Below are 24,498 nucleotides of genomic sequence, written 5' to 3' on the forward strand. Positions count from 1 at the left end.
CGGGCAGGGGGTTTCCATACTGTTCCTCTACCCTTTTTGGCTCAACTCCTTCGGGACTGCCTGCCATAAAAAAAAGCCCCTCCTCCCAGACCTGCTACTGGCTTTTTTTCTGGCTGCAGTTGCTTTAGCTGAATGCTGACTCAGATGTCATCATTACCCTCCAATGTGGAGGTTAGCAGGGGGGTTGCTTCTGCTTCCTTCTCTGCCTTTTTTTTGTGCAGTGTCTGGGGTGGATGTCACTATTGTACGTGTAGGTCTAATTCTCTATTAAACTTAATAAAGTACACCTTTAATATTTTTGTGTTATTTGTTCACTTATCCTATCATCTTTGGTTATGTTGGGGAAAGGGAATGCTCCCAAAGCCAGTACTGAGAGGAGGGTAGCTAATGGATTTTCTTGTGCTAAATTACAAGCTATATTTACAAGTACAAGTTGTGACTAAGGAGCAATATGTGCAGCTTGTGAAATAAAGGCCAAGGCTCCTACATCTCGTTGTAGATCTCTTGTTGAACCTGTGGTACCAACCTGGGCTAAATCCCTCACACTGGAAGTGTTGCAGCTTTCTAAACTGCTAGCTAGCAGAGCGGTTCCCACTACTGTTTCTGGGTCTGGCAATGGTCTGAATGTGGTGAATGAATCCTTCCTCTGTGGTCTCGCCTCAGTGGTCTCCAAAGAGCCAGCTTGTGCTATTGGTTGAGCCTGCTCAGTTCAGGGGCTTGTACAGGTGTTCTCCTCTTAAGATAAGTTGTTGGGCACAACTTCAACCTCCAGGTTCTAGAAGAGGTTTTTTTTCCAGGACCCCTCCTGTCTTGGGAAGGCTCTACTCCTGAAGGGGATCTGGAGCATTCAGATCAGAAGCTGTCTTTAATTAAACATGAGAATCCTGGTAATATGCGAGGGTGGAAGTTTTGCTCAGAGCCATTAGACAGGTTCTGCACTTCGAAGAGGATTCAGTCGTGCAAGATACTACTCCTTCTTTTTTTTTTTTTTTTTTTGAGGTAGTTTGATTTCCTTCCCCAAGGTGAATAAGCTGTCAGAGAAGACTTGGGCACAGGAAGTTGAAACTGTCCCAGAAGTTCCGAGTTCTGTACCCACTTCCCATGGTGGCTTGACCATATTAGAGAGGCTTCAGGCTGTCTAGTTGAGGCAGCAATTGATGTGGCAAAGTTGAGTTCACGCATATCAGGTGTTCTGGCTCAGATCTTTGCAGGGTGGTGGTGCCTCCAAAAATTATCCTGCATTGTAACCAGTAACAAATCCATATATTATATCTATGAACTAAACTGCTAAATGGTCCCTTAATGTCTTTCAGAGACTCTATGCCGCCCTTTTAGATTTCATACCCACTGATGTTATATCTGTGTTTTTCATTAAATGTATTTAGGTTTTATGGAATATTTTGTATATTTTTTATTATTGTCATTACACTGTGGGACATTGTCTAGACTAAAATGTCCCAAACCTGTGCATCTATTTTACATTTTTGTCTTACAGTCATGCCATATTTATTTGATCAGTTAATAAAAGCAGGTTCTCCAGAGATTCTTTTGAACCATATGAAATGGAACATGTTTTGAAGTCTCTTAGTTGTATTCTAAACTATACAAAATGCAATCTATACCTTGTCATAGTAGGCTTTTTCTGGGGATGGTTTTCAACACCAAACGCCAACAAGTGTTATTCCCAGAGGACAAAATTATTTCCCTTCAGAATCTGGTTAAATCTTTGTAGAGAAGGAAAATGGTATCCGTTCTTGCATGAAGGTACTGGGTAAAATGGTCTCTATATTTAGGGCATTTAAATTTGCCCAGTTTCACTTGCCTGTCTTTCAGTTGGTGTTGCTGAAAAAGCGAGTCAAGTCCAACATTTACTTGTCTACCCATTTCATCAGTCTGTCTCCCTCTGTGCATCACCTCTTCCAGTGGTCTTTGTACAGCCACAATCTGAGCAAGGGCATCCATGTGCCATTTGGACTCTGGTAAAAATGGATGCCAGTCTCTGAGGTTGAGGTGTAGTGGTTCTCCACTCCACTTTCCAGGGTAGATGCAATTGGTTGTCCCTTGGATTTTTCTCCTCTTTACCTGTTCCTTCTTATAGCTATGTTACCTAGGGTTTTCAAAATATTAAAAAGAGAGGGAGCCTGGGTAATTCTGATAGCTCAAGATTGGATCTGCTGAGCCTGGGGTTCCCAACCACGGTCCTCAAGGCACAATAACTGTCCAAGTAACAGTCCAGGTTTTAAGGATAGCGATACTTGAGTACAGGTGTCTTAGGCATGGCTATTACTAAAACTTGGACTGTTAGTCTGCCTTGAGGACCGAGGTTGGGAAACACTGTTCTAGACTCTCCTCTGTGACGTCTTCTTCAGTGGCTGGACCTGTTAACTCAGGGTCCCTTACAAGATTTAGTGTTATCTTGTTTGGCTTTAATGACATGACTGTTGAAGCTGCATTGGTAAATGCCAAAAGATTTGCTGATAAGTTGCAGACTATGTTAAAGAATAGAGATCCAGTGAAAAATCTTTTTATTCCTTTGCGTGACATTGAGCAAAATTGGTCATACAAGACTTCACATAGAAAACATAAGCAAATATGTAAATATAAACAGAAAATACAACAAAAATAACAATAAATCAATGTAAAACTGGTCCAATAAATTTAAAGCTAAAACTATTGCACATTTCTCCCCCCAAATCCTACTATTGGGAAAGCTGACTGTGTAAGTACCAGGTAGTTGACTGACTGAAATATTTTTCATTTGTGTTTGTTCTAGCGATCCATTGCTTTCAATATACATTTTCCATTTATTATAGAACGCAACAACCCCCTTCTCCACCAGTGGCAATGCAGCCTGCCTATCTACATACAATAATTGCAGCAAATAAGATTTCAGGCCTCCTATCATTGGTGGAGAGGAAGAAATCCAGGGATGCAATATCATTTTCTTTGCCGCAGTAACGATCAACAGTGGGAAAAAATTTATTTTTATTAGCGCCAAGTTCCCTTCTTGCAAAATTTACACATAAAATTGCCAAAGGTTCCTTAGCAACTTGAAGATTAAAAAGTTTAAGAAATGTCACCACCTTATCCCAAAAATGTCTGATCTTAGGACACTACCATAAATTATGAAAAAAGGGCATAAGGCCTTTTACACTTTGGACAACAGCCTGATTCATCTTCCACTAAATGGCTCCTCTGACTTTGAGAATCAGGGATCTATGTAAAACTTTATTAGGAACCTCCTGTAAAAGTAAGATCTAAGGCAATGTAAAACTTTATCATAATGGTCAAGGAGACTGTCTTCATCTAGGTCTCCGGAAATCTCCGCCTGCCACCTCTGTACCACAGGCATCCAGGCTTTAGCTGCCACTACATTGACCAGTTCAGAGTATAAATATATTGTTCTGTAGGACCAAGACTGAAGCTGAGTAAGCAATCTTCATAGAGTAGGAGGGGTATCACTAGTGGAAACTTGTCCTTTATGGGACATGGCATAACGACGTTGAAAATATATATGAAAAATTGGCGATTCGGGAGTTGGAAACGTTGGCTTAATTCTTGAACAGAGAACATAACCCCTCCCGGGTCAAATACATCACTTAATTTACTAATACCCATAGTTTTCCAGACCAAAAAGGCTGGGTTGACAATCCCCGGAGTGAAAAGAGGGTTACCCCAAAAAGTAATAAACATGGGCTCAGTATGGGCGCTCTTTAATTTGGAATTGATTGATAACCAAGATTTATAAATGTCAGCAAACATTAAGTTGGATAGAATTTTCGGGGGAATAGATTTAGGTATTTGTAATAGAGTGGCTGGAGAATAGGGATCAAAAAGTGCCAGTTCAAGCGCCTTGTTGGGTGTAAGTCCCCCTATGATGCATCCAATCTAAAATATGTCTAAAAAATATTGAGTTGGAGAAGGCTAGAATATAAGGAACTGTTAGGATGAGTGTCCTTTTCATCTTCCTTGTGTGCTTTGTCTTTGTCTTTTATGCTTTTTTAGTAAGAAACCTGATTACCTTTCAGCAGAACTGGGTTTTAGGGGGGAGGGGGAACCCAAGTGTCAGAACCAATTTTTGAAAGTGCCAAACTGCTCACTCCAGTCACTTAAACAAAGTGTCACCAGCATCCCCCATAGAGTTGGAGAAAAAAAACAATTTTATAATACATGTGAGAATCCAGATTTTTTTTTTTATGTGCCGGTTTTTGCTTGTTTGTATGGGTTTTTTGTGTTTGGCTCTGTATCCTCCTCTCACCATAATTCCCACCCATTACAGGAGATGTGGGCATCAAACCAGCTTCAGGTACAAGAGTTCATGTTCCATTTCCTGCGAGACCCTCTGAGGGAGATAGAGGAACCATACTTCACCTTGGAGGAGGTATGAGGCCTGTGTGCTACTGTAACTTAATTTTCCATTGTTTAGATGTATCTTTTTCAGCTCTGTATATTCTCTATCTATTGTTCTGTCTTTACAGTTTGTTACATTCCTGTTCTCCAAGGAGAACACTGTATGGGATTCACCGCTGGACACTGTGTGTCCCCTAAATATGGACAACCCCCTGTCCCATTACTGGATCTCCTCCTCCCACAATACGTAAGAAAACCGCTGTGTTTTTGTCGGTCACTCAGAATCCTCTTACCATTTCTACCAGTCACTCTGCTTCTCTTCTATATCTTCCTGCTCTGTTCTGTGTTTCCTCTCTGTCACTGTAAAGAACTATATAAATAAAATGATTATTCATTGTACACAGACATTATGTTTATTGTAACCCTCACACATCATTGCATTTGTCATGGTTTCTCTACGCACAGGTACCTAACAGGGGATCAATTCTCTAGTGAGTCCTCTCTTGAAGCATATGCCCGCTGTTTGAGGATGGGCTGTCGTTGTATAGAATGTAAGTTGGAGGCTCCACCTTGTGGATGACTCTCGGTAGAGAGATTAGTATTTACCCATTACTATAGAGTTAAAACGTACTATTAATTTACAAGTGGCATTATGTCATGTTACGGTTTGCGAAAAGTCAGAAGGACATTTAGCTTTACGTTACTAGCTTCTATAGCCCAGCACCTACGCTACACAGTTTTACAGGAACCTTTTTATATTGAAAAAAATTATTCAGTGTTTGGAGTTTTATTTTATTTCTTTAGGTGCATACACACACAACAATTTTTTGAACGATTATCGTTAAACGATAATCGTTTGAAAAAAATCGTTCACTTTCTGAGTCAAACGATGAACGATTATCGTTCATGCGCGTTCACGTTTGTAGTTTGTAATTTGTAGTTCAGTCAGACTTGTCAAGTTAATATGCAAAAATCGTTTGTAGTTCTAAAAAATCGTTCATTACATTTAGTAAATGATTTTAGTTAATTTTTACAAGGGAAAAAATCGTTTACTAAAATCGTTCATTAACTAAATCGTTGTGTGTGTGTATGCAGCTTTAAGATTTGATTGTTTAGACACTTGTTAAAAATCCAGCCTTTCAGTCTGCTTTAATACTTCCTGTTTTTTTTTCTTGTTTGTTTGTTTTAAAGGTAGCTTACTTATATGCAGAACATAATTAGTCTCTTAAATAGTTAGTACTTTTACTGTAAATAATCCTTCCTGTCCTTGATTTACTTCTAAGATGTCCCTTGTATTGACATCAGAAAAAAATTGACCCTTAATCTGTACCTGTACACTCTGTCGGGCGGTGTGTGCTCCCGTGGGGTCATCAGCCGCATTGTCAGGTCGGCCCTACATGCAGCTCAATCTGACTATGCGACTGCCGTCCCATGTAGCAGGATGCGGCACTGGATCGTCTAATGTGTATCGGCCGGCCGATATGTCTGCCCGTCGGCGGGGTAGGGTCCTCGCTCACATAACTGGGTACACAGGTCATTTAGTGTGTACCCAGCTTTAGTTATGTTTGATTGGTAGATTCTGTTAATCTATTTTGAAGTAAATGACCAGAAGGGTTAGTAAAGAATAATTGGTGTTATTTGATTCAAAGGTAATTTTTAAAACCTATTTTCACGATGACATTGATTTTTTTTGGTAAGCCATTATCTTTTTTATTCAAGTATTCAGTAACTTAAGTCATGGCTCTGGCATGATTCATAGGGCTTTTGCCACAAATGCCTATAACTGTTGACTTATTCTGTTTTAGTGGATTGCTGGGATGGACCAGATGGAATGCCAGTCATCTATCATGGACATACCCTGACCACAAAAATAAAGTTTTCTGAAGTTCTCTTCACGATCAAGGAACATGCATTTGTCACATCAGAGTAAGCATCATTGACATTTATTTATATATTGCTAGTATATTCCTTTGTGCTTGGGTTGTTGCGGAGGTGGTTGCAGAGCCATGGCAGCAGCCATTGAGTTGTTCAGCTCTGAAAGTGACAGTGATGAAATCAGAAGAGATTGGTTATAATTCCGACTGTGATATTCTTTTTAAGTGGGTATTTTACTCTTCGCTTTGTAGATTACTGGGCATGGAACATATTGTGACTGAATGAAATTACTTCTCTGATTTTCCCAGACAAAAAGGAGTTTTAGGAGATGTAGATAAAATCTACCAGACCTATGTTTTCTTGGTGCGATTTAGTGTTCAATTGTTTACATTTTTAATGTTCCTCCCATAATGTGATGACTCTGTAGGATGGAACGGTGGTGGACTGGAGCACATAAAGCCATGAGATAAAACGAAGAGCAAAGTTGGTGGCCATGATCTAGTTTTGTGTTTATTAGAGTGGCTCAAATACACTGTCATTTTGTAAATGCATTTTTAAAGCATTTAAACCGTTATGAGCTAGAAACCATTGTTTCTAGTGTCGCCATACCCTCTGATGTTTTGTATTTTTATGTAGTGTTTTTGGAACGCTGCACATTCTAGAACACAAGTAATAAACCCATTGAGAAGTATAGAGGGAGCGCTAAAACGCTAGTGGTTGTGTGGCCTATTTTATGATGATGTGTAAAGCTGAGCCTATAATATTCGAGTTTGCCACTTAGAATGCTCATATTATATGATTGTTTGGGTTCTGAGCAGTAAGGCGTTATTGCTTCAATACAATCTGAAGAAATTCTCAGTGAGAAAGAAACGCGTTATGGGTGTCTCCAGATCAAGAAGCTACATCTGACTTGTATTGCTGAATCACGGGAGACCGGTTTGAACAAATCTCCAAGTCTGACTCTTCACTGGTGACCACACAGCCTGTGCATGCTTTACTATGGTCAGCTCCTTGGATTTGACAATAAGGTTACTCTACTCTAAACCTTTAACTTAGCCGCAGCTAGAGCAATTAATCTACAGCATGCTATCTCTCATGGGAGAGTGGATCATTTGCACATGAAGCAGCCCCTCAAGCCACAACTATAGCTGGAGGATACAACTCCACGGCGCACTAGTGTACGGATCCCCTGACCGCAGTTACAGCAACCTGAGTGCACTTTTACATCAGGACTTGACGTGCCATCCACGGACCGGGGGGAACAGTATAGGAGTCCGGAGCCGCAGTGACAGCAGTGTGACCTGGCCTGCAATTAACTCCACACGGACCAGGTGAGTGCACTACAGTGGTTGATCTCCTTCTGTGATCAACCACTGTAGGTCCCAGGGGTATAATACAAGCCGGCCCCCCTCTCACTGACACTTGGAATGTGAGATAACATTGCGGCAATAACACTGGTTGATACCACATAGGTTAAAACCATTTAAGGAGCCACGATTACTATTACTACCATTAAGACCTTTTGCCACTGACATTAGTGGATGGAGATTATTTGGCGGCCACAATATTGGTGGGTCTGACTCTGTGGAATTCTATTATCAGCCGCTCACATATTACAGCAACAATAATAGCTGATTCTGTGGAACTATAACATGGGCTGCTAATATTATTGAGTCACTGAGTAAGTTAGACCTTTGGAGTCCTGGGCGAGCACTCTAGGAATCATCGTGAACGGATACTGTGTTTGCTTAGTGCAAAAATACAATGTTTTATGTACATGCCACTTTGTGACTTTGGAGGTTAGATTTAACTACCACTTTATATTAGCTGGTTTAGCTGATGGTTTCTATATATATTTTATATGTGTGTCATTTGGAAACTTTTTTCTGCATGCAGAATGTTTTATTTGGAATTTTATGATTAGCATATTGATCTGTTTATTGGAATAATCCTTGTGATATAATAAATCCATTGTTATTTTCTCTACAATTTTTTGTGTTTCTCACGGGTCCAATACAAGCATTTTGGCGCTATCATTTGTTCACTAAATACTACCTCTAGGTTCTGGGTGTTGGCGGACCCTGGAAGAGCTGCCAGCCTCCATCCGGCCCTTATTAGGAGAGCGCCCTATAATTTCAATACAATCTTTATACTAATACTTAAAAAAATAAATAAATAAGGTCATGAAATGTGATCTGGTCTTCATCTAATGCCGGGCATACATTGCCAGATAAAATGCCTGTCAGACCGACAGACATTATATCTGCCAGCCTGCAGATATCGTGGGAATACACAGTGTATTGGCTACGATATCTGTGCTCCGCCGCCAGGGGAGGAGCCCTTTCCCTGTTCCTTCCATGGGAAGGAACACAGGAAATGTCTGTCGGCCGTTGCTGGACATACACTGCCCGATGCGGCCGACATTTTAACTTGCAGATATCGCATCAGACTGGCATGCTGGACAATCCGGCATGCCCGGTCGATATTTAACCCTTGATCGGCCACACACACTCTAAAATTATCTGGGCTATCCTCGGATATCGAACGGATCGGCCCGATAATTGTAGAGTGTATTCCCAGCATAAGTCACAAGAATAGACAAACACAGTCTTCATAAACTGATAACACACAAACAATTATTCATTTTAATGTCTTTTATTGAATGTGGTGAGAAAAGTGTGTGAACCCTTGTATTTAGTAACAGGGCGACCTTCCTTTGGAAGCAATAGCCTATAGAAAGTTTCCTGGAACTGCTGATCAGACTCTGCAGAACGGTCAGGAGCAATATTTTTTGATGTCTGGTGTGAAATGCTTTCTTCAGGTCATGCACAGAATCTTAGGGCGTTTTCGCCAAAAAAAAGGTGAACATTTTGCCAAAAAAAAGACAGATGAAAAAAAACCTGGAGAAAAGTTTTCTCCATCCCAGACCAAGCCAAGAAAAAATGCCAAATCCCTATTTTTAGCTAAAAATGTGGGGATTTCTTTCAGAACCCTTTTGGACACCCACCCCCCCCCCCCCCTAATGATAAATTACCGGGAAATAAAATTGTAAGTTGCGTACTTTGCCGAAAAACGACTGCGCAAATTTTGGGCGAAATAAAAAAACTTTGAAAAAAATATAGAAAGCTATTTTTTCCAGGAAATGACTGTTCCACGTAAACTAAAGCAAATGGCATTGATGCACTAACAATATATAATTCGTTCGATCGAACGATATATCTACAATCCATCTACAAGTGTGTACCCAGATTCCAGCTGTTTATATGGGGAAGCACTGTCTTTCATCCGAATGGACTGTATGTATATGTGTGTATGTATGTACACATATTATTTATATATATATATTATATTATATTATATTTTTTTTTTACAGCTGATAACTATGGTCTCATCACACACAAATATACCAAATGATATAAAGACTGTCCCGATCTCCCATCATTAGTTTAAGCCATAAATCAGGTTAAACCATGCTGAATTGGTTAAGTCCTTAATAAGAAATGGAGGAGGTGGTGTGAAAGTGTTAGGGTTTTGACCTTTTTGCAGAGATTACACATTTGCAGAGTCTGTCTTCTAATGTTGTTCCTCCTCCACACATCTAGGAGCATGTCTAGTTTACTGTAGTTAGGGGATTTCATGCAATCTAGTAACAAATAGCTATATGAGCCCTATGGAAACAAGGTATGTGGTCTCTAGGACTTTCTGGTCTGTCCCACTTTCTAATATTAAGCATGGTTCTTCCATACAGCTTCTTATTTCATTATCCTCTAGTATCTATTTGACTGCATACATTAGTAACTGTCAGGCCTTATGAAAATGTCATACTGTATGGGCATTGTTAGGGGGGCTGGAGCCACATAAAAGCTGCATACCTCAACACACTGTACTCTTGTCTGTTCTTAATTAGATACCCGGTCATCTTATCTATTGAAGACCATTGCAGCATAGCTCAGCAGAGAAATATGGCCCAGTACTTCAAGAAAGTTTTTGGGGACATGCTTTTGACCAAACCAGTGGATGTCAGCGCTGATGGCCTCCCATCTCCAAACCAGCTTAAACGCAAAATTCTCATCAAGGTGAGAGTTCTCGTCTATCCTCATTCTTCCAACAGAAAGTATGTAGCTTTAGTGTGGTAGGATGTTTCAGCATTTTTGGTGGCTTTGTCCTAAGAATGATGGAAATAACTAAGTTGCTTTGATGTCTTGTGACTTACAGCATTCCTTCCATTAATGATGCAAAATCTCTTGTCTTAACTTTGTAGCACAAGAAGCTAGCAGAAGGCAGCACCTATGAGGAGATCCCAACTTCCACAGTTTATTCAGAGAATGATATCAGCAATTCAATAAAAAATGGAATCTTGTACCTGCAGGATCCCATTAACCATGTAAGCTGTGAAATCCAAGGCTTCAGAATGTCTGTAAACTTGGAGGGTTTTAAGTAGTGTTTAGACATTTAGGGCCTGATTGAGGTATATGCATTGTCGATGTCTGATGTACATGCCTCAAGGCATCTAAGTCGCATAGCGCATGCGTCCCAATTGTGTCCGTGCACAGTCTCCGTTATAACTTCAGGTGCATGCATGGAGAAGTTTAGTGTAAATGTAGGGGACATTCCTGGGTGGTGACAGGGAGGTGGCCCGTCTAATTGGTGTACCTCGACCGCTCGCATAGGAGGCCATACATGGATGGAGGAACCGCGCTTCTGAGTCAGTCCCTTAGTGTAAGTGAAGGAGCTTTGTGCTGAAAATAAGTCAAATACTTATTTGATTTGAGTGAGAGTTCGCACATCAGGGATTTGTAGTCACAGCTGTTTTGGAATATGAATTTCTTACTCATTATTTTATTTATTTGCATTAGGAATGGTATCCTCACTACTTCGTACTTACCAGCAGCAAGATCTACTATTCGGAGGAGACCACTGATGGACAAACAAACGACGATGAAGAGGAGCAAAAAGAGGTGCGTTCCTTACTGGGATCCTACTGTACTACTGTTAAACGTCGTCTACAACAAGCCATTGTTTGATGCATCCTTATTTATACAATGAGGGGCCTGGCTGTGTACATTTGTAGAATTTGCACCTCTAGTCCATTACATTTCAATTAAGGTGTATTTTTTTGTTTGTTTATTGTTCATCAAGTGCTGGAGTCTCTTCTTTCCTGATTGGCATGCCATGTGATTTGCCGATTGGTCACAATGTACCATATTACAGTTGCTAATTTAGCTAGTAAATTATTGAAGTACGCATCTGTCTGCTCTTATCTTCCTCATTTATGATGGATTTTAACTTCACTTTTCAGGCCAGTAATAGTTCTGAGTTACACTCAGCTGAGAAATGGTTCCATGGGAAACTTGGTGCTGGCAGGGATGGACGACACATTGCAGAACGCCTCCTAACGGATTACTGCATTGAGACTGGCGCCCCAGATGGTTCTTTCCTAGTGCGGGAAAGTGAGACCTTTGTAGGGGATTACACGCTTTCCTTCTGGTAAGTTTTTGTTCCCATATACCTACATATCTCATATTGCGCCCCATTGAGACTGAATGATCAGTATTAATAGGATCTTTCCACGGTTGGACGAATACACACATGCACGGTGACAGTGCCTTAACTTCAAAGTGGGCATTTGGTAATTTTTCATGGTAGCCGAGCATTAACATCAGTAGATTTAGTACATCTATAAATACATTGCGGTGAGGCTTGTGCGACTGTGAAGGAAGTGATGACTACTTCATCTTAACTTTCTTTTTGTCATTTAGGAGGAATGGAAAAGTTCAGCACTGTCGGATACACTCTAGACAGGAGGCCGGTAGCCCCAAGTTCTTCCTTACAGATAACCTGGTGTTTGAGAGTCTGTATTCCCTGATAACCCACTACCAGCAGATGCCTTTACGGTGTAATGAGTTTGAGATGAGGCTGACTGAGCCTGTTCCACAAACCAACGCTCATGAAAGTAAAGAGTGAGTTGTGAATAGTATAGTAGAAGCACACTGCAATTCTCCATGTGGGAGATAAAACCGATACATGGATTATTGCACCTTTGTTGCACAGTCACTTTGCCAACCAGGTGTTGATAGGCCTACATTATCCACTTTACTGACAATTTATAACCCAGAAATGTTTTTTTTTCATATATTTTAATAAAGTTTAAAAATAATTTATAATATATTTAAATATTTTATTTTAAAAATGTATATCTAGGGAGTGTTTTGCAACCCCCCCCCCCATTCCCCCCGTGTTCATAGGCCCCCATTACAAAATAACTGCCCACCCTCCTATCGGCAATAGACCGCTCGGGTCATAAATCCTAATAATACCCCCAAACCCCCCCCCCCCTCTAAAAAGACTCTCTTTGTCCTCCCTCTTCCTCCTCCCCTTTGATCAGTATACATTTTTTATTATTAGTCGTCGTCCCCCCTCCCCCTCTCCAGAGTTATATTTCTCTTTGTTAGCCCCACAGCCACGAATGTTAGATTCCTCCCCTCTCCCCTATGCAGAGTGCAGCGGAGCGTGTGTCAGGAGGATCTTGCAGAGCTAAATAGTGCTTGTTCCCCTTCACGCACTGTGATCCCAGACAAATGCGCCCCGGAGTGCTGTTTGCATGCCATTCTGGGGCGCAGTTCCGGAAGTTATGTTGGGGGTCACAGACCACCGCATCACTTCCAGGGTGTGTGGGGGGGGGGCGCCGGGAAGTCTGAAGAGATCCGTTCTGCAAAATCCGAGGGGTGGCAGTGTGGTCGTACGTGATAAGACCTTGCCAGCTTAAGCTCTGCTGGCTGCGGTCACATCACATACGACGCTGCCAGTTAAGTGGTTAAGAAGTTGGCCAGTCAATAGGTCGACAACAAAAGGTTTAAAAGGTTGACATACAAATGGTTGGCACAAAAAGAGTCGACATGTGATATATATTTTTTTCAAGCCTAACCCTAAAAATCATAAAAACAATGTTGATTTTTTTTATTTCTTTTATGTTGACCTTTTAACCCTGCTGACTTAAGTCACTGATGACCAATTACCTGTCTACCTTTTAACCCTGTTGGCCTATTGACTGTCTATCTTTTATTAGTCTAGACCTACCATCCGGTTACATTGCTAACCACATTGTACAGACTCAACCTACAATTTTCTTTCTTTTTTTTTTTTGAAATTACCCCCTCATCTGCGTTATCTTTATTTATTTTATTTTTAACTTATGATCTGGTTCATTGCTTATGTTCTGAGCCGACTACTAGTTACATCAGTCGGATGTGTATTTATAAGCTAGTATTACAGGCAGTATCTACTTAGTCAATGGGTGATCATATATGAACTGAAAAACATGTTAATATGCAGTGAAAAAATCTTCTTTCTCCTTTTGTGAAGTGTGCCAATCTTGTGTCATTGAATAATTTTATAAGGGACACTCACATTGTCACAACATGGTGGCATTGACTGCGTGGGTGGCTAATCTTTATGTGGGAGGAACTGATTGGATTCAGATGGATTGGATGTATATTAATGTTCAGATCTAAACACCAAATGGCTCTCAGTGGTCAGATTACTGAACCAAGTTGTGTAGCTAATTGTACATCTCTATATTGTTGGATCCTGCAGATGGTACCATGCCAGCCTCACCCGGGCACAAGCCGAGCATATGCTGATGAGAGTACCGCGGGACGGAGCTTTCCTAGTACGCAAGAGGAGTGAGCCCAACTCCTATGCAATATCATTCAGGTGAGACCTACAATCCTCGGTAGTCATTCATATTCATGTTGCTGTAGGCAGCTTCACAAATGTCCACCCAACAGCTGCTAATTCATCTTACATGGAATGTTCCCCTTGCATCCTTGTCTTATGTATCATCTTTAATTTTTCTTTGGTGTAGAGCGGAGGGGAAGATAAAACACTGCCGGGTGCAGCAGGAAGGTCAGAGTGTTGTGCTGGGAAGCTCAGAGTTTGACAGCTTGGTGGATCTGATAAGTTACTATGAGAAGCATCCATTATACCGCAAGATGAAACTAAGATATCCCATTAATGAAGAGACTCTTGAGAAGATTGGTACAGCTGTAAGTGCTAAAACTTGATTACTGGATGGGTTGTGGTGGTGGTTGGCCTGCATAGGAAAAATGGCCACAAGCACTGTACTTTGCCTGTGTTTTAGGAGCCAGATTATGGTGCACTCTATGAGGGAAGGAACCCTGGATTCTATGTGGAACCCAACCCCATGCCAGCATTTAAGGTATTGCTAACGCTGAAGTTGGCCAAAGGCCAAACCTTGTCTGTGTGTGTCTGTTTTTCCCTCTCATTGTTGATCCTCTGTTTTTTCCTCTTCCTGCACATCCTTCTATCTCCCTTGGTCTTACTCCTTCTGTGTCTCCCCAGTGCTCTGTCAGGGCCCTGTTTGATTATAAAGCTCAGCGAGAGGACGAACTCACTTTCACCAAGAACGCCATCATCCAGAATGTGGAAAAGGAGGAGGGTGGATGGTAAGCGCAAGTTAGTAGCTGGAGCATACTACTTTTTGGATCCATCTTATTTCCATGAAGTGTTTTTATATTGTGAAGTTTAAAATTAAGTGAGAAGAAGCACAACAACTTGTTCTGAGATGCTCTTAGTAATTTTGAGGTATTTTGTTTAGCTACTTTTGTTGTTCTGTAGGTGGCGAGGAGACTACGGAGGCAAAAAGCAGATGTGGTTCCCTTCTAACTACGTGGAAGAAATATTTAGCCCAGCAGAACCTGAACCTGAGCGACCAGTGAGTCTGTCTGTCTGTCTTTTAAAAGGGCCATAAGTGTAAAATTAATAATAAGGCAAAGTATATGTGGAAACGTCCCTAAAACATAGTAGTAGTATCGTTATTTGTTAGTGTTTTTAAAGGGTATCCCCTCCCAAGATGTATTCGTGCCTATTTGTGTGTGTGTACAGCTACTTCAAAAACTAAAAGGCGCCTTCTTGTCTCCCCAACTACTGCAGTACAATTCCAGTACATTCACCAGTTGAGATAGAAACCTATTGGTTTACTGTGCAAGCACTTCTTGGAATGAACAAAATAAATATCTAATAATAATTCATTTATTTTAAATGGCTGCCCCCACACACTATTTAAAAAAAAAAAAAAAGGTGGTAATACTATGGTGTGGATATGCCCTTTTAACCACATCATTCACCTCACAGTAATCCCCAGGATCACGTTGGTAGCTATTAAAGCCCTAGAAAGATTCCCGACCCCAGCCAGAATATTGTCAGCAATATATGATTAGTTTTTCCTTGGACTGACATTTATGATTGCCCATTGTTAATGTGACTTTAACTTTGTGCTGTACTACCGCAGCATCTGGATGAGAACAGCCCTCTTGGAGACCTCCTTGGAGGAGAACTGGATGTGCCATCATGCCAAATTGGTAAGAGACTTTGGACGGGATTTTGGGAAATGCAGACAGTCACATTCTAGCTATAGGTATACATCCGATTGGTTGCTATGAGCAATACTTCTAGCTGTTATAATGTTGTGTACAGTAAGACATTGTAGACTGTGTCCTACAGGTTTAATCTGTCATCCATTGCTTACTAGCTGGAAATGGTGATATAAGTGTTGATGATGTGTAAATCTAGGTGGTTGCAGTGTACATTACTTACCACAATCCTTCACTTTAGCTATTCGGCATGAGGGGATGAACAGTCGTCCTTATGTTTTCTCAATAAATGTCCCATCTGTGACAAGATGTCCACTTGATGTGGCGGCTGACTCTGCAGAAGACATGAATGACTGGGTGAAGAAAATCCGAGAAGCAGCACAGACAGCAGACGCTCGGGTACGAGGAGCAACCAAATATCTAGTCTAACAGATGCTTAGTCACTGATCAAGGCTTTGTTCCACAGCTGTTTGTTTATTTGTCTCCCTAAAATGCACGTAAAACCCACACACAGTGTGGCGGCCATTTTTTAGTGCTGAAACAATATTAATGAGAATAAAGGTTCACATACATCAGCAATCAATTGGGGCAGTTCCTGCATTTAGCAGCTGATTGTGTGTAATACTCTGCAATGTATGTGGCTCACAGATTCCGACCAAAAAGTGATTGGAATTGGTGAACCAGGGTGTCCAACAGGGTGGATGTCACCGATCAATTGGGGCTGTAGATTGGAGGTGTATGGTAACAATCAGCAGATTTGCAGACCATTGCTAGTAAAATGATGGGCCTTTCATGATTGTCTGATCTGTGTTTCCCGGAAAATGATCTGCAAATCTCTGAAACATATCTGTAATGTATGGGCACAGATTGGTGGATTCACATGATCTGTGAATTGTTCTTTAGTTCTTGCTGACGTATGGGTTCCTTAAGTCTGCTCATCAGGATCCAGTGATGGCCTTTGCATAGCAATGAGACACAGGGAATTGATTAACTACATTCTTATGAATATTGCTTTAGCCTTCAACATGGCTGCCTCCAGTCTGTGCCGGATGACAGGTGCACTTTAAGTTGTTTGTCTCCCTGCTTTGTTTTTATATGTTACCTCCCCTAACTTGTACTTAATTTTCTCCCTATCGCTAATCAGTTAACAGAAGGCAAAATTATGGAACGCAGAAAAAAAATAGCCCTGGAGCTGTCTGAGCTTGTCATTTATTGCCGACCTGTGCCTTTTGATGAAGAAAGTAAGTGAATTAGTTTTAGTCCCCATATCATGTGTTGGCCATACACCCATAGGTCTTGGGGCCATATTCAATTGCCGGCGAAAAGACCCGGACTTTTCACATGCCGGAGTATTCGCCGTCATCGCTAGTTTTGCTTCCGGAAAAGTATAGCGCTCGTCGCCGCGACTCGCCCTATCCCGGCGAAACTGAAATCGGCGAAAAGTCCTGTCAGATTTGGGGAAATCGGCCTGACACCCCCCCCCCAAAAGATGCACTGACATGGTGGATCACTATGGATACCCCGAATAGCCCTGCTGAAGGTATTTGGGGTGCTTAAATGCTCTCAATTGGTGCTATTTAGCGTCTTTGCACAAGTGGTGAAAAATAGCATTTAACAGGTTTTTTTTGCAAAAATAAGTAGTCCCAGCAAATTTGGGGTACATGAAAATGGGTGTAACCATGGTTAAAAATCACTAAAGTGTGTTTTTTTTAAAAACGCACCTGCAATCTAATTAAAAGCATGGGCGTACTTTGGGGACCCCCTGAAGTCGTTTTCGCTACTTTTTAAGTTTTATCCCGCAACTTTGGATTTTTTTTTCGCCCCCAAAACTAAAGTACATTTTTGGGGTGTTCTAAAGTAATTTAGTAACTTTTTTTGACGCAGTTTTCCTTTGTGGGACTGTCCCAGGCTGGCAGGTGTTGCCGCAACTTTGCACCCCAAACTCCCAATTCTGCACTTTTTACCGCCTCCATTCACAGGCGAATCTTTTCCGCTGGTTACAAGGCGCAGACTTTTCGCACCGGCGAAAAGTCTTTGCAATTGAATACGGCGGAAAGATTCTGACAGGCAAAATGACGTCATCAGCTTTTCGCCGGCAATTGAATACGGCCCTTAATGTGAGAATGATACTAGAAAGGCTTCACCGTTATTCATTACACTGACAGTCGTGATGCTTCATATTCTTTTTTAGAGATAGGTACAGAAAGAGCATGCTATCGGGACATGTCATCCTTCCCTGAAACGAAAGCAGAGAAATACGTTAACAAGCTAAAAGGCAAGAAGTTCCTGCAATATAACCGGCGCCAGCTGTCCCGCATCTACCCCAAAGGCCAGCGCCTTGATTCCTCAAACTACGACCCAATGCCAATGTGGATTTGTGGCAGCCAGTTGGTGGCTCTTAACTTTCAGACTCCAGGTACATCTTTAGGTTTGTTATTATTTGTATGTGTTATCCTTGTGTATTGTAGTTCGTGTTCCATATCATCACATATTGACACAATACTGGGATGGACAGACATAAGCTGTTCACGTAACTGTATTTTACTGTACATCATGGCTTGTAATATTCTTTTTTCCTTCAGATAAGCCCATGCAGATGAACCAGTCTCTTTTCCATTCTGGTGGGCGCTGTGGTTATGTCCTGCAGCCAAATAGTATGAGAGAAGACATTTTTGACCCATTTGACAAATGTTCCCTTCATATGCTGGAGCCAATTATTATCTGTATTGAGGTGAGTCTGGACACTTATCCCCTGATTAAATATTTGTATTTTTCCTTTTTTACACAAAATGCCACTGGCAATAATGATGTGCTACAAATAAAACCGGTGCATAACTAAAATTGTAACCGTTTCTGAAACGAATATTGTGGTTATTATGATTATAAGTTGATTTCATGAAGTACATGTTTATTGATTGGGACCAATGTCAATAGATAGCTATGAATACACTGTTATGTGTATAACTATATATGTTCATCACATAAAATAACATTGTGACCAGGTCTGTTCTATGTCTACAGATCATGGGCGCCAGACACCTACCCAAAAATGGCAGAGGTATTGTGTGCCCATTTGTGGAGGTGGAAATCTGCGGCGCTGAATATGACAATACCAAAGCCAAAACAGAATTTGTAGGTAAGAGATGGATTTTCATTCTGTACTATGAGTGACATTGTGCCATGGTTGTGACTGTTGTATTGATGGTACATATGAGGTCCCAGATCTATTCAGATATTCAGATCTATTCTATCTAAATCAGATATTCTTTTAACTTTTAATAGAATAGTATATTTCAGTATCTTTATCTCTGTGAGTAGTGATGTCATCGTATAAGGGGGCAAAAGAGATAAGGACTAAGCCATCGTTTCAGCACAAGGTGCTTCCATATGAATTAGGAAATTGTGGTTCCAGTCCTGCCACAGTACAATTCCTTACGAAGAGTTCTCGCTTCAGTTATTGGTTGGGTTAGGGCTCTTATTTACTCAGGACCAAGGAGGTGCATTTTACAGACAACCTTCTTGATCTTTATGATTCTCATTAAAGGGGCTGGACACAGCTGTAATCCACCAAATTTATGTTGGAGCAGGTATGCCTGTGCCAGAAAATATGGGAGCTTCTCTGGCGGTGAGACATGGTACATGAAGAGCTGAGCACAGCGGCCAATTGGTCCTCATTGCACATATATACAAAATTCTATTGATTTGAAACATTGGAGCTCATTCAGACCCGAACGCTAAGCTGCGCTCTCACGCAGCTAAAAGGGACTGGGTATGCAAATGCTGTGATAGCACTGTCTGGTGAAAGGACGGCCTTTATGTTTTAGAGAGCGACGGCAGAGCGACCGCACGCTGGTATAAAGACGCCCATTTTTCTCTCTTACCACACGTTATCTCCAGGAAGTTTGTGAACAATTGGAACCATCGAGAGCCATCGGAGCTGCATGCAGCGCTTGAGATAGACCTTACCCCGCCGCAAGCACTGCGATCACTGCAGACTGAAAAACAACCAAGTGACGTGTACAATGGTGCATCTTTGCTAATTATGCACACCCATAAAACACCGTTTAGACCCCCAGACACTCCTACGTTCGCAGCACCACTCCCTCGTTCACAAGCACTTCCCTTGTTACCACCCACAAACGGCGCTATCTGTCACTCAAAATAGCGTCCAGTCTGTGTACTACGAGAGCATGATTCTCAGCTGCACTGACTGAGTCGCGCATGCGTAGACACATGGGAACCGTGCTATGATCGCCCATAGCGTGCGTTCGCAGCTTAGCGAATAGGTCTGAATCAGGCCCATTGTTCCCAATGATACTTAGGACGAGGTGACTCCACACAGCACAGAAGCATTCCCTCCATCTGGGGACAGTCCCCACTGTTTCCGGTGTCTCCCATAGGAAGAAGAAAACAGGGATTGTTGTACTGACCATTAAATCCTTTTCTCAGATTCCATGAGCAACATTGGACACCTCCCTTTTCGCTGTTTTGTTTGTTTTAGTACAGTTCTGTCCCATTCTTTTATCTGGCACGGTCCTTGTTTATTTTCGTTAGTCTTTCTCCTTGAATTTTAGTCTGTGTTCTTTGGGTTTAGTTAAATAAAAAAACTGGAGCCGGAGATATCCGTCTGGGATATAGAGGGGAAAGGGCCTGAGTTAAAGCAGTGTATCGGAAAGTGTCCAGACCCCTCGTCATTTGCTATACTCCAGTGTTCCCCAGTGGAATCCAAGAAAAGATTTAACATTAAGTACAAAAATCATGTTTTCATTATAAAGAAAGCAAGAGAGACAATTTTTTGTTTTACCTGGACATTTTGTAAAAGTAAATTATATTTTTTGCTTTCTTTGACAGTTGATAATGGTTTGAACCCATTTTGGCCTCAAAAATCTTTCCAGTTTCTTATCGCTAACCCAGAATTTGCCTTCCTGAGGTTTGTGGTCTACGAGCAAGATATGTTCAGTGATCAGAATTTCCTGGCCCAGGCTTCTCTCGTGGTTCGAGGCCTAAAAACAGGTGCAGTGGTATCTGAGACCAGATTATAGGGAGAAAAGGGAATGAGGGCCTGTATATGTACTTTTTTAAGGAAGCTAACGTTGTTATACGTTTGCAGGTTACAGAGCAGTCCCCCTGAAAAATAATTATAGTGAAGACCTGGAGTTGGCTTCTCTACTCATACGCTTAGACATCTACTCCAGCAAGGTGAGAAGATCCTGCTCCGGGGACCGTGGCAGATGGGGAGTTATGATTGGGGTGGTACATCTGTCATATCGAAATAATGCAGATGTCCTACAGCAAGCCCAGGGAGAACAGAAACCTCCTGTGAAGCAAAAGTTCATGATCTTTACATGAAGGGTTTCATAATTGACTGAAATCTCTAACTTTATAATTCTGTCTTTACTAATGGTATTGAAGATGTTGGGCTTTATTCCCAGAAGTGAATAAATAGAAAAACTAGATACGTGCTTACCCAAAAGGTCCTTTTATATCTATCTTCATCAGAAATACTAGCTGGCAGGTAAACTGCAAGTCCAGTACTGGCCACACATGGTCTGGTTATGTCACTCGGCCCATGAGACAAGCCATAGGATCCTTTCAGTTTGGCCACACAAATGTACCTGTCAACATTCCCAGTTAGAACTTTGCAATCTTATAGGCCTATTCTGCTTAGCAGCCTAACCCATGCCCATTTCAGGCAAGACAGCACCCTTTGTGGCAGAATAAAAATTGGTACAGTACTTACCTGATTTAAAAATGATTAAAAAAAGAAGCAGGTCTGCACATGAGTAGCCCCTGGAGAGAAATTGTGACTGGATGGGATGATAGGTCAATGTTCTCAGTCCCACATTATTACCTTGAGGGCATAGCAACATAGTTAAGGGTCACTTCAATTGTATCGTTGTTTATAGAAGGAAAAACTGTTGTTTTTGCATTGTTTAGTAGGGGGACACTATACTACTCTACATCAATCTGTTCATGGATGAATAGTCTCCATTACTCTAGATGCATTGATGTCATACAGCTCTCCCTCCTCACTGGCTATTATATGTTATATACTCCTGTGTAAATGACCAAAAACTGATTTACTTGTTAGCTGTCACAGAACCTGAAACAGTAGTAATGGAACAGGAACACTATAACTACGTAGCTGTGTAACAACATAAATTCCAGTATGTTTATCCACCGGCAAAACCTAGTGTAACAAACACCACACTCCTCCCATCTTGGCTAAAACTGACCTATAACTGAGATTATAATTATAACCTCTAATTGTTATATAACATGTAAATGAGTTTTCGTCATTCGAAAGACTATGGGCCAGATTCAGAGGTGGCTGAAGTTACAGCCACGGTTTCTTTTTGTTTTTTTGTGGATTCGCAGCAGCGGTAAAATGCCCATGCTAGTTTCAGCCTTTCCCTTGTGCATTAGCGTGGTACAAGCCCCGAGAAGCCCACTTTCAATGTCTGTGGACAGTGTAACTCCGCCGGTGCTTCTGCACACACTACCACTGGCGCACCGTTGCGTCCACTATTGACACTTGCACCAGCCTATGGCTGGTGCAGTGTCCTGCTGAACTCTGGCTAAACATGGTCTCTGTGGCTGCGGCTCTGTGTGTGAGAATGCAGCCGCATTCACTGACACACACGTAACATGCCCATGAGACTGCCTTTTTTTTGCGTTCACAAAAGCCCATCGCCCAGGAACGCACATGGATGGAAAACAAGCAGTTGGTTTTCAGTGACCAGAGTAAATTTGTGGCCATATAAAAATCCTGATTGATTTTAGCATAATATCTCTCTACAGAAATAAATATGATGCATATGCAAACGTTTTTTCCATTCTATTTCTTGTGATGTGGGACAAAGCAGCTCTAATACCATAAAGTGAAGCATCGCTCGCCAACTTAATAGGCCATTAGCGTTACAGTGAGTTAGCACATTATTATGTCTTGGTCTGGAAGTATGCTTGCTCACAGTCTTTAGACCTTGTCCAGCGTACATTCATTGGAGGATTTGGGAAGTGGTCTGAAGTCAGAGTGCCTGTAGTACTGCTTCAGTTTTTGTATGCAATTTGTGCAGCCCCTCACTATCACATGTCCAAAGTATGAGATTTGATCCTTCAAGTAAATCAAGATAAGTGTGAATTCTTTAGTTGAGATGCTCCTCAGTATCTTTGCCTGTAATGGTAATATAACATAGTGTGCTGGGTATTCCTTACAAAATTTGATTCATGGCTCTTTGCTAAATAACAGGAACTGACGCAATTTCGAATATAAATCTGTTATATTGTAAAAGTCTTATTAATGTTACAAGCTAGATATTGCGTAGAGGTGTTGTCCATCTCCGTTTGCAAGCAGACTTGTGCTAAATCAATTTTTGAGAACTGGTCTCCTCCTGATATAGTGGTGAATATATCTTCTATCTTAGGCAGTTGATACTGCACCATATATAGAACATGACTTCTTGTTATTTTGTAATCTCTGCAAATCCTAATCCTAAATCCGGGAAAGTATACTTTATTAGCCTGCACAGCTCCTCCTCCACCTTTTGGACAAATGGCATAAAGAACAGGACGGACCTTAAGAAATTTAGGGGAGGTAAATAGGATAGGCTTCCTATTCTATATATGCTTGATTCCCTTCAGGGTTCCTATGCAGGGTTCACAAATCAGCTTAACTTTCTTCAACAGTAGTGATAAATCCTTTTTATCAAGGTCAGCCCATGTACAATCTATGGATTGGCTGCCAGTAAAAACAAATTTTCTGTAACCATTCTTGCACAAGCCAGATCTGCCATTTTCAAATACATATGGATATAAGTTGTGCATCCAGCCTTTGCAGATGTCCATGACTTTTATTTTCCCCACTGGAGGAACGATCTTATTGGTATATGTGCGTATTTAAACAGCCATGTCTTGCATAGGAATGTGAGAGAACTTACGTTTACAATCTTCAAAACTGATGACCGGCAAGGCAGACCCAATGTCTAATTCCATTTTTATCCCTGTCATCTTAGGCGAGACCTAAATCATTTGGCAATCCTTCACCTTGACATAAATGAAGCTGTAGATAAGTCCAGTCTCACTCAATGGGTCTCATTCAGACCCGCTTGCAAGTGGGTCGACGTTGAGGCCCTGCGCACGCGCAGCGGCCGCACTGCGCGTGCGCAAGCCCCGGAGCGAGAGAGAAATTCTCTCACTCCAGGACTCACTACAAAAGGGGTGGCTGTCGATGGTGATCGACAGCTCGTGCCGTTTTGTAGGCGGGGTGGCTACACAAACGGAGGTGTTCTTGACGGAATGCCTGCCGTTTGGGGGCAGGCCCACTGACATCACTCGTGATGTCAGTGGTGAGCTTCCGGCTCTAATAGAGCCGAAAGCTCACTGGGGCTTGCGGTAGACGAGACCCTACCACAAGGGTCTCTTCGCAAGCCGAGATGGTCTTGCCCATCACGACCATCAACCTGGCCGCTCAACCTGGCCCATCACGACCATCAACCTGATCACCCACAGTCTAGCGAGCGGCCAGGAGGCCGGCTCTGTACATAGAAGCGGCTGCCCTCATTCAGAGCGAGCGCTCGCATTTTGCGAGCGGCTCTGAATGAGGTCCAATGTCCGCACTATCCACGGTGACTGTGTCACAATCATCCACATAATGCACCTTAGTTGATTTGAACCTATTCATAGAATTTTTAAACTTTTGCTGTGATTCAGATGGTTTTCCTGAATGACCTACACATATGACAACGGTTACAGTCTTTGATCCAGCAATAATTTGCAATGTGCAAGGACAAATCGCAATGAAAACCTCTTGTGTGTACTCAAGATATGGATGCAGCAACAAGAGTCCTGTCTCCATAGAAATGGCGATTAACATAGCAGGGTC

At 41.6% G+C, this 24,498-nt stretch overlaps 1 protein-coding gene across 4 annotated transcripts in view; it reads left to right on the forward strand.

Annotated features, from left to right (window-relative positions):
• Positions 1–24,498, forward strand: part of PLCG1 (phospholipase C gamma 1) — a 93,057-nt gene that overhangs the window by 63,819 nt on the left and 4,740 nt on the right. For all 4 annotated transcript variants that reach the window (XM_088480625.1, XM_088480626.1, XM_088480627.1 and 1 more), the window contains exons 10-31: positions 4,280–4,381; positions 4,479–4,597; positions 4,816–4,901; positions 6,156–6,276; positions 10,133–10,301; positions 10,487–10,609; positions 11,082–11,183; positions 11,525–11,712; positions 11,985–12,185; positions 13,819–13,938; positions 14,090–14,270; positions 14,366–14,443; positions 14,587–14,690; positions 14,863–14,959; positions 15,536–15,605; positions 15,859–16,016; positions 16,762–16,858; positions 17,809–18,033; positions 18,200–18,348; positions 18,639–18,753; positions 20,469–20,630; positions 20,728–20,816. In XM_088480625.1, coding sequence (XP_088336751.1) covers positions 4,280–4,381; positions 4,479–4,597; positions 4,816–4,901; positions 6,156–6,276; positions 10,133–10,301; positions 10,487–10,609; positions 11,082–11,183; positions 11,525–11,712; positions 11,985–12,185; positions 13,819–13,938; positions 14,090–14,270; positions 14,366–14,443; positions 14,587–14,690; positions 14,863–14,959; positions 15,536–15,605; positions 15,859–16,016; positions 16,762–16,858; positions 17,809–18,033; positions 18,200–18,348; positions 18,639–18,753; positions 20,469–20,630; positions 20,728–20,816 — 2,856 coding nt within the window. The remainder of the gene's footprint in view (positions 1–4,279; positions 4,382–4,478; positions 4,598–4,815; positions 4,902–6,155; positions 6,277–10,132; positions 10,302–10,486; positions 10,610–11,081; positions 11,184–11,524; positions 11,713–11,984; positions 12,186–13,818; positions 13,939–14,089; positions 14,271–14,365; positions 14,444–14,586; positions 14,691–14,862; positions 14,960–15,535; positions 15,606–15,858; positions 16,017–16,761; positions 16,859–17,808; positions 18,034–18,199; positions 18,349–18,638; positions 18,754–20,468; positions 20,631–20,727; positions 20,817–24,498) is intronic.

Source organism: Taudactylus pleione, unplaced genomic scaffold (genome assembly GCF_031769625.1).
Source record: "Taudactylus pleione unplaced genomic scaffold, aTauple2 ptg000256l, whole genome shotgun sequence".
NCBI lineage: Eukaryota > Metazoa > Chordata > Amphibia > Anura > Myobatrachidae > Taudactylus > Taudactylus pleione.